The sequence below is a fragment of the Pleurodeles waltl genome, chromosome 6 (genome assembly GCF_031143425.1).
Source record: "Pleurodeles waltl isolate 20211129_DDA chromosome 6, aPleWal1.hap1.20221129, whole genome shotgun sequence".
NCBI lineage: Eukaryota > Metazoa > Chordata > Amphibia > Caudata > Salamandridae > Pleurodeles > Pleurodeles waltl.
The window spans coordinates 439,664,516-439,677,396 of record NC_090445.1 but is presented as its reverse complement, the minus strand read 5'-3'; the positions used below and the strand labels follow the sequence as shown (position 1 = coordinate 439,677,396).

Genomic DNA, 12,881 nt, shown 5'->3' with positions numbered 1-12,881 from the left:
TGAGCCATCCTCGATTAAGTCCTGTCCTTGTGAGAATGTTTTGCCCCAGACCTTAGAACACCTGGTACTGTTTTGTAGGTACTATGATCTGACCTAAAGGAGGTTTTTGCTGCCTGTTCTTAAAAGCTAAGGATTTTTATCAATATTGCCCCGCTTTTATATACTTTAAATGATGAATGAACCTATTGTTGCCATGGCATTTGTCCGTTTTTTGAAGAGTGCACTTTACTGGAAAAGGATTATGAATTTTCAGCTTATATTGTTATTGTCTAAGGTTTTATTTTTCGTTTCAAATTTATTTTAGTATGATGCCGGTTTTAAACTTTTTAGGCCAATGTGCCTTTTGTATTGATGAGATTTGTGGATTTTAAGATTGTGGTTTTATTTTATTGTATAATTTGTATATGTTTGGTATGATCTTGTGCTTTTATGATTATTTTTATAATCGAAATAAACATTTTCATTCATTCATTTATTCATTCAAGGAACCAGTCCGCTCTAGGGTTATCAGCCTTGGAGTTGATAAAAAATACAAAGCTGCTCACTCTGATCCCCTATATTTCAGATTACAGGACCTGCCAGATTTTGTTGTGGTTACTAACACACGTAAACAGACCGATAGTCAGGCGACAGGGGACTCTCCTCCCCCAGATAAGAGCAAAATGTTGACACCTCAGGCAAAAGGATGGCTGTGCAAGCAGTCGATCACTGGCGGATCGCCAACTCGCAAGCCTTACTTGCGAGATATGATTAGGCTCACTGGGCTGAGATGGAGGAGCTCTGCCAATATCTCCCAGATGAACACCAGAGAAGGAGACAACAGATTGTCACAGAAGGGCGGACAATCATTAATACCTCCATAACATGCCTTGGAAGTCGTGGACAATGCTGCACATGGTATCAATAATAGCGCCCTAGTAAGGAGACATGCCTGGCTTAGATGCTCAGGTTTTAAATCCGAGGTACAACTAGCGGTACTAAACATGCTCTTCAATAAGGAGCATCTTTTCAGCTCTAAAGTGGACTCCACCCATGAGAAGCTGAAAAAAGACACCGATACCGCAAAGGCTAGGGGTGCTTTACAGTTCCGCTCCCAAACGGGTACTTTTTATCACCCCACATTCAAAGGTGGTTACAAACCAACAACCATAGAGGCCTCCACATCTCAGGTCAGACAGCCTTCCAGTTCTTTCTCATGAGGCTTCTATAGAGGCAACAGCACAAGAGGTAGAGGTGAGAGCCACCACCACCAGCACTAATACAACATCATCTAAACAGTGACTACCTACATCTTCCCACTCCACACCTGTCGGGGGACGCCTTCAAAATTTCAATATACAATGGGTGAACATCACTTCAGGCCAGTGGGCTCTCTCCATTATCCAACATGGTTACTGTCTGGAACTCATTACCACTCCTCCAAACATTCCTCCTCGCTCTCACAGGCTCTCTCAAGAACATCTTCTCAAACAAGAGGTTTAATCCCTTCTTCTCAAAGGAGCCATCAAGCCAGTTCTGCTACAGTACTAAGGAATAGGAGTACACTCTCCATACTTTCTAATTCCCAAAGAGCATGGCTCTCTTAGGCATATTCTGGACCTAAGGCCCTTAAAGCACTACATTCTTTCAGAACACTTTCACTTGGTCACTTTTCAAGACATCATGACCACCCTAGCTCTCAAGGACTTAGCAGTAGTAGCACCACATCCCGGGAGACAAAACATACACCTATTCCCTTACCCTATACCACTGGCTCATCAAAACCAGCACGCTGTCACAATGCCGACGCCACACTTTGATGACAGTGAACCTTCTGCACATCTTAGGTTTCACACTCAGCCTTCTCAAATCCCACCCTCAACCTCTCCAAATACAGCCCTATCTAGGAGCTATACTCAATGCTATGTTGGGGATTGCATAACCCAATCTGGCATGTGTTCACAACTTTGTCTCTCCTCCCACAGTTTTGAGAGAACTCCTTCACAGTCAGGACTTTTAGGGATAATGGCCTTCTGTAATGCCATTGTTTCCCATGCCAGTCTCCACCTGCGTCCCCTACAGCAGTGTCCGTCTCGCCAGTAGGCTGAATCACAGGGTCACTGGGAAGATCTAGTGTTGTCAGACAACCATACTCAACTGCTCTCTGCGGTGGTGGAACACCACCAACCTGTTGAAGCAGCAGCCTTTTTTACACCCTGTGCCTCAGATCATTCTAACAGATGCCTCACAAATAGGCTGGGGTGCTCACCATCAAGACAACTCAGTACAGGGCCATTGGGATCCTCATCAATACCTACATATAAACTTATTAGAGCTTCAGGCCTTATTTCTAGCCCTAAAAGCATTTCTTCATCACCTTTCTCACAAAGTTGTCCTAGTCCGCACAGACAATATGATAACGATGTACCAACTTCAGAAACAAGGAAAGGACGTGGTCACTCCAATTGTCACAACTCTCTTAGACAATATGGAAATGGGCTCTCCATCATCACATTCAACTAGTGGTAGAGTATCTCCCAGGAATGGACAATGACTTTACAGACCTGCTCAGCAGGATGCAGCACCAAGTCCACGAATGGGAACTCCACCCGCAAGTCATTCAAAAATACTTCCGAAAGTGGGGCACAAAATGGCAAAACTTCACCTCCAGGTACCCACACCCTCTATCCAAGTGCAACGCTCTATGGATGAGCTGGTCAGGGATATTTGCCTATGCTTTTCCATCTCTCCCTCTCATTCCATTTCTAGTTTGACAGATCAGGCAAACATCTCACAACATGATCCTTGTTGCTCCAACATGCCAGCCCTGGTTCACCACACTACTGGACCTCTCAGTAGTCCTCCACAAAAAGCTTTCCAACAGGCTGGACCTTCTCACTCAAAACCAAGGCCAGGTATGGCATCCAGCTCCTGAGTTCATAGAGCTTGGTTACGTTTGCCTGCAGAATTCATGGCCATCCTCAGAAAAGCTCATAAATCCACTACCAGAGTGTGTTCTGCTGCAAAGTGGACAGGCTTTGTTTGCTACAGTCAATCCAAAAACATTAATCTCATTAAAGCTATTACACCTCAATTCACTTAGATCTCGCAACCATAGCTGCAGACTCCCAAAACAGACAGCATAAATCACTCTTTAGGTTTCCAGTGATCAAAGCATTCATTAAAAGCCTTAAATGGGTCATTCTGCCAAGAGTGCCCCCTGCACCATCATGGAACCTCAGTATTGTCCATACCAGACTCACGGATCCACCTTTTAAGCCACTTCATTCATGTCCTCTTCAGTACCTCAAATGAAAACTTTTTTTTTTTTGTGCTGTCACATCTCTCAGATGTGTTAGTGAGCTCCAGGCCCTAACCTTGGAAGAACCATTCTTCCAGATTCACAGGGACAAAGTGGTTCTTCGCACTAATCCGAAGTTCCTCCCTAAAGTGGTCTCTCAGTTCCACATTAATCAATCCATCGAATTACCAGTCTTCTTTCCGCTACCTGACTCAGTTGCTGAAAGAGCCCTTCACACTTTGGATGTTAGATGTGCATCAATGCTCTACATTGATAGAACTAAGGTCTTTAGGAAGACTAACAGCTCTTTGTGGCCATCTCATTACCTCATAATGGCAGTCCAATATTGAAGAACGCATAGCTAGGTGGATAGTAAAATGTATTTAAGCCTGTTATGCCAAAGCAAAAAGACAACTTCTGTTATTCCCAGAGTGCACACTACTAGAAAGTAAGGAGCCACTATAGCTTTCCTTGAAAATATACCTGTAGCTGACATTTGTAAGGCAGGTACCTGGTGTACACCACATACATTTACAAAACACTATTGTGTAGATGTACTTCCACACCAGCAAGCTAATGTAGGTCAAACAGTACTAAGAATGTAGGCCAAGCAGTACTAAGAATACTTTTCCAGTCAACTGCAACTCCCACAGGCTAGCCACCGCTTTCATGGAGGGACTGCTTTACAGTATAAGCAGAGCATGTGCATCTACAGCCACACATGTCACAGAACGAAAAATGTTACTTACCCAGTAGACATCTGTTCGTGGCATGTAGTGCTGTAGATTAACATGTGCGCCCTCCCTCCTCCCCGCACACCTGTGGCTGTTTGTTACTTTATACTTGTATATAGTTGTACATATATAGTTACATTTGCATGGACATCTTTCTCTATACTTCCTCTACACTCCTTTTCTCACCCGCCTGCGTGAAAGCAATCTAACAAAGCAGTTGATGCCCATGCGCAGTATCACCGAGAAGGAGTTGTCACTTGCTCCTGTGACTCGAAAAAGCATGTCAATCTACAGCACTGCATCCCAGGAACATATGTCTACTGGGTAAGCAATATTTTCCTTTCCTGGTGGTCTTAGGTAAAGTGAATGCTCAAGCTCTAGGATTCCTAATGCTTCCTTGCCCCATAGCTGTCTTATCTTGGTCTAGTTTCTAACAATAAGAAAGGAATCGAAGAGAGCCAGAGCCTAGAAGTTGGTTAAAGTTACCTTCATAATGCCTGTACAGCTCCTTTTCCAGAGGCTTTTTTCTGCCCCAATCCTTCTTGATTGGTTAACACAATCTTACCATCATGCTGTTTAGCAAGCGACAGTTAGTGTTGGTTTGAAGACGCACCATGATATGGGCATTTACTGCGTGCGGTGATACGAAATTTGGCATGCAAAGCTCGGTTTATGGAACTTTTGAAAAGCGGTTCTCAGTTCCCCTACTAGATGATAATGTAGTCATTGGGTGAGTATACAAGAGAGCTAAGACTTTGCATTAACAGGTCACCAAAAAGATAACTTAACATTTTGCAGCAGGAAGAGCTCACACTGCTAACATTATTTTATTTTGAGGTTCTCAAATAATGTGATTTTGCAGCTGCTGTTTTCTGCAAAATGATGGGTTGGTCACATTAAACGTCATCTGCTTTATTATCTGTAATTTTAACGAAAAAAATAGTTTCTAGCTCCAACTGATAAAAAGTTACTAAAAATGCACCAACACGTGCTGCTGTGCAGTGGAAGGCCTTTTGCAAAAGGTTGACTGGTGATGTTTGTTGCTTATTGCTATATTTGGATGGTAAACTGGAACTAATTAGGTGAAACCTATGCCCAGATAGTGGTAAGAAGTATAGAAATGAAAAATGATAAAGAAATAATATCACTGAATGTGCCACATTACGCTGCATAATTAGCCTTTTCTTGCCACATAACTTAGTCAGTCTTGCCGCATTTGGTCACTGCCTTGGTAACATTTCTGCTTGTCTAACTCATTTATCGTTTAGATTTGCAGTTTCTTTAGACTTCCCTGATGCCATTCAGGGCTCAAATGATGAGTTTTCTCAGCTAAAGTGATTTGACAATATCGGTGATTCATATCCACCATCTCGTGTCAAATCTATCCTCTTATCACTATACTCCCATTTACTCCTATTGCATTAGTTCTCAGTTTTCCCTGCTGATCATGAAAAAGTGAGACCTGATACTCTATGTTGGTTTTGACTATCCTAGTTTGACTGTTAGTCTGACATGGGAAATAGAGATTGATGTCTCTGATTCTCTGTAATAAATACTCTAAACACAGTGAGGATAATACTTTGTTTAACCTTTTCAAAAACTACATCTCTATGGTGGAAAACGTAGTGCTCATGTTCCCGGATATCCCCAAATACTCTGTACTTCTATAGGTTAAACCAGTGTGTTCCAGTGTGGAGCTCACTAACATGACTCTGGTCACCCAAAGCCATTTCAGATACTTGGGCACAGAGCTGGGAAAAAACAAATCCTTAGATCTTTAAACTCCAGTCTTCAAGTTCATAGATGTGAAAAATTGATTTGCCCCCAATGAATCGCCAGGATTTTTTTAACTTTTGGACTAACCCCTTTTTGTTGGTTTTTGTTGTGATTCTCACTAGCTGTAATCTCTCTAGATTGGGAGTGCTAACCACCAGTGCTCAGCTTTTTAAAATAAGGTCCTCTGCTGTGCTGCAAGGGTAACAAGCCCTAGGCTGGTTGCACAAAGGCAGCTGGGCATACATGTGTGGGCTGAGTATGTAAGACTGCAGTCTAACTCAGAAAGATATCTGCACGCAGGTAACATGTCAAGCTGGGATCCTTCATGGATTTATGCTGACTTGTCCATGCCTTATAATATAGATGGGCATTAATAGTGTGAGTATGTGCATCTGTGGTGCTTCACTGAAGTATGTTGAGTGCTCCATTGTATTGTACACTGTAGGTGAATACTGCACCAAACTATAGTTTCAGCATAGTCAGGCCTAGTATCTCAACTGATGCACAATAATTATGGTAATTTGGGATCCTAGCTATAGATGTGACATTAATTTCCACATTTCTGCACTCTCTGTGGTGCTTCAGGATTTTTCATTTTTCTCTCACTTGGCTACTAATTATGTTCTAGCCCTTAAATCACCCTGCTGGACCCATTTAATTACTTTGCTGGCCAGCTGGAGGATCAATGGCCTCCCCACACCAACGATCAGTTTGCCAGTAATTAGGCCCTCTGGAGCCGGAGCCAGTCACAGGAGGAAATGCCCTATGAAAATTCAGGAGGATAGAACCAGGCAGTTAGGGGCGAGGCTTACGTGCATAGAGATGATCTTTCAGCAGACCACTTGAACTTGCCATCTTTGAAATTCCCAAAATGTTCTGCATACGTGTTGGGGCAGGGATAGTCATGGTATGTCACCGTAGGATTAGGCAGGGGTGCCTACCTTTTGGAACTTTCCACCCCGTTTAAAACCACTGCACAATGAAGAGACACTTGAGAATAGTCTGGACCTGGCAAAAGTGACACCAGTGGGATGCCCAACTGGAAGAGAGAAGACACCTGATGCCTACTGTAAAGGTACCCTCAAGAACGTCTGATTTCACTTGGCACCCAGGGATTAGGATGTTTTTATTCATGGCCAGTGAGACTGGCACCCATACACATTCAGTCTTACAGTACGGGAATGGACTTTATGAGGGGGTACCCTGGAGCGTTTGCGTGGACCTTCTGTGGACTAATCCTGCTAGAGTGCACCATCCAGAAAGAGGAGCCCCCCTGACTTCTGCTAATCTAAGTGCCATGCAAGTGGCCAAAGGAGGAAATGGGAACTGGATGGGGCTGGCATTGAGGGCACTGTGCCTCGGATTCCCTGGGATATTGCCTTGGGAGACCCTAGAACCAAGAAAAGTGCGAGGTGAACAAGACAGGCGGCAGACACTTTGTGAGGAGGGAGAGAAGTAAAAATCAGACGACCCAAGAATTGAAAAGATTTTGAGGCCAGGAGAAACCATTCCTGGTAACGGAAACTTGCCACCAAAAGTAAAATGCCATTTTCACTGTTAAAAATAGCTCAATGGAACCAAAGAAATGGGGGAAGCTGTTTGGTCTCCTGGGCGGGACCGCCTTGTAATCAGGTGCACGTGACTTCCTCGCCTGTGCTCCATGAAGTATATTCGGGTCCCCTTATCTGCCCAAGGACCAAAACAGCAGATAAATGGCCTGTGGCACATATGCACCCCCTCAGATTAAAAACTGTCCCGAAGGTCCCCATCTCTCCATGTACCGAAAGTGGGACAAAGCCAGTGAAAACAGAACCAAGAGCACTCCCAACTCAAGAGGCCCCTAAGTAGGAGCCAGCATCCGAGCAGTGTTGGCCAGCTGAGGCACTTAAGTTTGTCTCCTGCGCAGTCTTCTTGTAGACCAATTCTCAGGTGCCCCATAAGAGGGGACAAGGACACCCCACCAAAAAAACGAAAAGTTTGGGGGCCGCCATGGAACAATCATGGCCCCCCTCAGAACCACAGGAGCCCGTTAACATAATTCTCTGTGGCACCGTAAGTCTTACAGGGAGTGAAACAAATGATCTGGGGTACCTTTTTCGTCCTTTTTAAGCATCCCTGGATTTGGGGCTTTTATCCTGATGGCTTGAAAGAGCTGGAATCTTTCTCTGAGTCCGAAGGCTGCTTTGCAGCATGTGTAAAAGTGGATAAAAGACTCATGCACACAGTTTATTGAAAATAAAAATGCTTTTTTGACAATGACAACAGTGAATCATTACATGTCTTAATGAATATAATTGTAAGGTGGTACTATCCTTGGTGGTTTTAATGGCATTCCATTTGTTTACTAAAAGTTATGACTGCTTTCATTATTGTGGAGGCACTTTGTCAAAATCAGTTGGCCTGCCTTTTGATAACTACACCGCACTCTGTGTTTAATATATGTGGGGGTTATTGTGGTTTTAGGGTTAAGACTCGCTAGTGTAATGAACTGTGAAGAAGGTGTCGCCATAGGTATTTCAACCTGTCACCACTTATATATTTGTAAATTGATGTGTAGTATTGAGTAGTGTTTTCATACTAAAGTGCTTTTTAATCATATAAGTGAAAGCTCTGACTAGACAGTGATTTTGAGGATTTTTTATTGCATTCATACTGTGAGATGCTGCAGGGTCAATGGATGGTAGACAGATTTCAAGCTACATATAAGGTCCAGGTGTCACATTATTTTGGTGGGCTGTTATGATATCGGTAAGGTAGGCTTCAAATTGTTGTGGCTTGCTTAATAATGTACACAAACTATTGTAATTCACATAGGCTAAACATACTAGAAATATAAAAGAGGAAGGATAAAGAATTCAATATACATCAGAGATTTCAAAGTAGAGGCCACAATATGGACCCGTTAAAATATTATTCTAGAATGTATTAAACAAAATAATTACGTGTAAGAAATACATCAACAGATTTTATCTTTTAGTAACTGAGGTTAGATTAATATCACAGTTTCTATGTTGTCTGTTGAATGGCGATCCTCTGTGTCCTGTTGCCTGCATACTTCATGTCTTTGGGTTGGCTGGGGACTGCTGTGGAATAATATTTTGCCAAGTAATTATTTCTTCCTGTGGCATGTTTTTGGGGCTTTTAAGAATTAAATGCGGATAGAACTACTGGCTTAATAATGTTTTTTTGTTTAAGCAGCTAAAAACGATTGGCTGTCTCACTGGTAACTGAAAATCCTAGGATATGTTTTGTCCCATGCTGATAATCTTGTCTGTGCTGGTAAATCTCATAGCTTTATTAAATTAAGCAGCATTTCAGGTCTCTGGTAATTAAACTTATTTCCCGTTCTCTTTGGTGCCTTTCAGGAACTGGTATTGGAAGTGGTGGTGGTGCAATCTCCGAGCTCTTATGAAGATTGCTTTGGGCTGTGTCCCTGGCGTCATTCTCTGGAATCTATATGTACCAGTATGGATGCATTTTCTTTGAACGTGAGCTGTGTACCCAAAACAGACTAATTCTGGGGAGGTTTCTTTTATTTTAAATTTCAAAGAATGCCCCACGTTCCTTTACTGTCATCCTCTATTGCAACCAGATGAACAATGAATTGCCAATCATGTTTGGGACTAGGCTTTGAGAATCCTCTGTGATTCAAAATATGTTATTTATTTTGTTGTTTTTTAATGTTGGAAACCATTCTTCATTGCTCATCACAGTCAGCCTTTGAATGTATATTCTTCACTCTATGCATCAAAGGTTTCTGCCAAGAGAATTTGAGATCAGCAGACAGGATTCGGGCTTAAATGGCCTTTCCCCCCAACTGCTTTTTTTAGTTGTTCCATTTTAAAAAAAAAACCGTTCCCTAAGATTGAGAACTCTCTTCTCTGCTTTCGTAAGAAACCCTCTTTTGGCGATGCACTTGTAAATGATCTTGTGTTTGCAGCTTGGCACCTGAGCACTGCCACAACAACTTATGTTTTTGTGTGAATTTTCCTTGAAAAATAATGTTTTTTGTTACTGATGAAACTATTTGATCCCATGGATTTCAGTTTCTACCCTAGTAGGCTGTGAAAAGACAATAACATTTTTCTGGTCTGTAAATGTATGCTTTTCCGTCTCCAGCTGAACAGTTGTGGAATTATTTGTACCTATTATGTTTCTTATGATGAGGCTAGATTCTAACTTTTTACTCTAATAAAGTTTTATAGAAAAAGGTTACACTGAAATCACTTTGTTTTGACTTTCTCTTTGCAGTGTATAAGCTGCAGTGTTTCTTTACGTTGCTGAGAGGGTGTTTTCTAGCAGTTTGACTTATTCAAATTGTTAAATCTCTGATAAGATATGGATGGTCCTAAACCATGTTTAAAATCGCTGCAGTTTTATGTGTAACAGATTCCCTCTTGGGGCAAGGAAGGCCTTTCTGCTTCAAGACTGTGGCCAGCCCCACAACAGGCTTTTGCTATTGAGGGTTCAGAACTCTTCGCAACCTGAGCTTCTTTCACTTGTACAGACCTCCACTGTGTGCCAGCAAAGTAGTCTGTCTCCACTCCCCCTAAATTAATGGTCCCGGCTCCATCAGCCCAAAATGTCCATAGAAAGCGGTCAGAGTTCTTCTTTACCAAATCCCTTCCTGGTCTGCCGAGCTTCACCAACATGAAAGCCGCAGCAGTTATTCCTTGCTCATTCTCAGATGTTCTACCAAGAACTTAGAGTTTGGCTCAACCTGAGCCAAACCTGACTTGGGTACCTTTGCCTTGTGGCAGCTGTGCCTGTCTCTTTTTGTTTTCCCATGCCCATCCTTATGGCCTTTGAAAATTGGGGAAAATAATCTGGGCAGACACTACAATTAAAGAAGTAATGTATTTGCTTTGTAATAAAAACTTTAATTCGGAATAGACAGGGCGAAAGCCAAAGGGTGAATACCTTGAAAGAGGGGGATCCACCAATTAACTGAAGCCTCATTCCTGTACATAACCATATCTCAAAAATGTAGGACCTCCTTCCCAGGATCTGGACCTACCCATGCCTCCATTGACTAAAACTGGAGCCCTTCTCAGGAGTGCTGGAGGAAAACCAGCTTCATAAAAGAAAATACTACTTCATCAGTCACTGTAGTTCATGCCTTTTGAAACCATTCTTAAAAACCTCCAGCTGGCATCAGAAGAGGGATCTGGGATAACATCATGTATCCCCCATGACAGAGTAGATTTTTATATGGTCTGAAAGAGGGTCAGAAACAGTTACGGATCAAACTGCACTGAATAAACAGCTTCTACTTAAAACAAGAATCGGCCCAACTCCACAAGTACAGGCTCTCAAGAAGCTGATGCCTTCAATTTAGCTTTGCACAGGGCCCAGCTAACTCTACTCACCAATTACCGACGTATCAGGAAAATAGGATTTGGACTTTTTTCTTCTCTACATATGAGAGAGAAGCTGAACAAGCTAAGTGTGACCTCGTCCCCTTAACTCACTCTGCTTCTAACCTGGAATATTCTATCAGCCTGTTTGTCTGCAAATCCTGCAGGAACCCCGCCTTATGATGAAGTTAAAGTGTCCCTATTGGAGCTTCTGGGATTGGACTCATGGTTCTATGGAAGACATAGGATTTTAATTATCTGATTCACATGCTAAGGCCACTGTTCATTAGTGATCTCTAAAAGTTCCAGGGACGCCTTGCCATGGCATTGCTGAGCAGTACATATTCTTTACAGTTACTCAGGTGCCTTACCTTACTGTAGGAGACTGGGCTTTTGTTGCAGTAGTCCCCCCCACTTTTTGCCTGATATTTGATGCGACTTTGACTGAAGTACACTGGGTTCCTGCTAACAAGGTCCCCTGTACCAGTGTTCTTTTCCCAAAACTGCACAATTGTTCCCCAACCTGCAATACCTTTGGCACTCCTGTCACTCCCTAGTAAATGGTACCCCCAGGTACCTGGGGCATGGGTATAAAAGAGGGTCCCCAAGTGTTGCCACCCTCAGGGACCCCTCACCTACCTCATGCAGACTTCCACTGCAGGCTGCATGTCTTGGTGTAGCTAAAAAAGAAAACATGACATGGCACACAGCCTGTGTGCCATGCCCGCTAACACTGAATGCAATATATGTTAGCCACCCCTGCTGCAGACCTTCCAGGCATAAGGCAGGGTGCATTCTATTACATGTGTGGGCATGTCTGCAGGAGCAGATATGTCCCTGCTATGTCTTTGTCGATTCTTAGACATAGTAAGTGATCAGGGAATCCATTTTAAGTACACGTGCTGGACACTGTTCAATACAAGTTCCTCAGCTACGTGATGGCTTTACTGAAACTAAGGATGTTTGGTATCAAACATCTTGTATTAATAAACTTTCATTGATTACAGTGATGGATTTATTTATACATGCACCCAGAGGGACCTTAGCGGTGCCCCCTGAAAAATCTGCCAACTACTAGTGTGCTGGCTGATAATCCCTACCCAGCCTGCCACCAAGAGACAAGTTTCTGAACCCCAGAGGTGAGTGCCTCTGCTCTTGGGCAGTCAGGATCAAAGCCTGCTCTGGCAGGAGTGTTAAACACTCCTCTCAACTGGATGACCTGCGAATGAGCATTCCAAAGCAGAGGGCTTCCAGGAGCCTTCTGCCTATTGTATGCTAATCTGGCTTCCCTCAGAGGTGAGGAGGTGCTGATTTGGCTCTTGGACAGAGGGCAAAATTAGTAAAACATGTCCGCCTACAGGCCAGCGCTTCACCCCTACGCTGAGCTACTTGATGTAAACACGAAATTTGAAAGTCTGCCATCTAGGAATTCTAGGACGGGGTTATGCCCACTTACCACAGGAAGTGGTCATATACAGGGTATAGTATCCCCAGGGTATCCTACACTTCCCTAATGTCCCTAAATTAAGTATTTAGGGTAGCACCTGGCCCCAGAAAATCAGATCTGCCAACCTGAAAGAAGATGACTGACCCTGAAGAGTTGAGAAAACAAGAACAAAGTCTAGCAACTGACCTGGCCCAGGCCCACTGGCCTGCCTGTTGTCCTTGAAAGCTGTGCCAAAGATGACCTTTCCTACAACTGCCTGTGCCTTCCAAAAGCCTGGGAGGACTGCC

At 43.1% G+C, this 12,881-nt stretch overlaps 1 protein-coding gene across 8 annotated transcripts in view; it reads left to right on the top strand.

The window, feature by feature from the left end:
* RBBP5 (RB binding protein 5, histone lysine methyltransferase complex subunit) overlaps positions 1 to 12,881 on the top strand; it is a 570,252-nt gene that overhangs the window by 375,494 nt on the left and 181,877 nt on the right. For 2 of the 8 annotated variants that reach the window (XM_069238533.1, XM_069238529.1), the window contains exon 14: positions 9,156 to 10,013. The exons of 4 other annotated variants lie outside the window; for them this stretch is intronic. In XM_069238533.1, coding sequence (XP_069094634.1) covers positions 9,156 to 9,202 — 47 coding nt within the window. In that variant the 3' untranslated portion in view covers positions 9,203 to 10,013. Of the gene's footprint in view, positions 1 to 9,155; positions 10,014 to 12,881 lie in introns of those variants that run through there. 2 more of the 8 variants (XM_069238532.1, XM_069238528.1) reach the window with 1 other exon arrangement.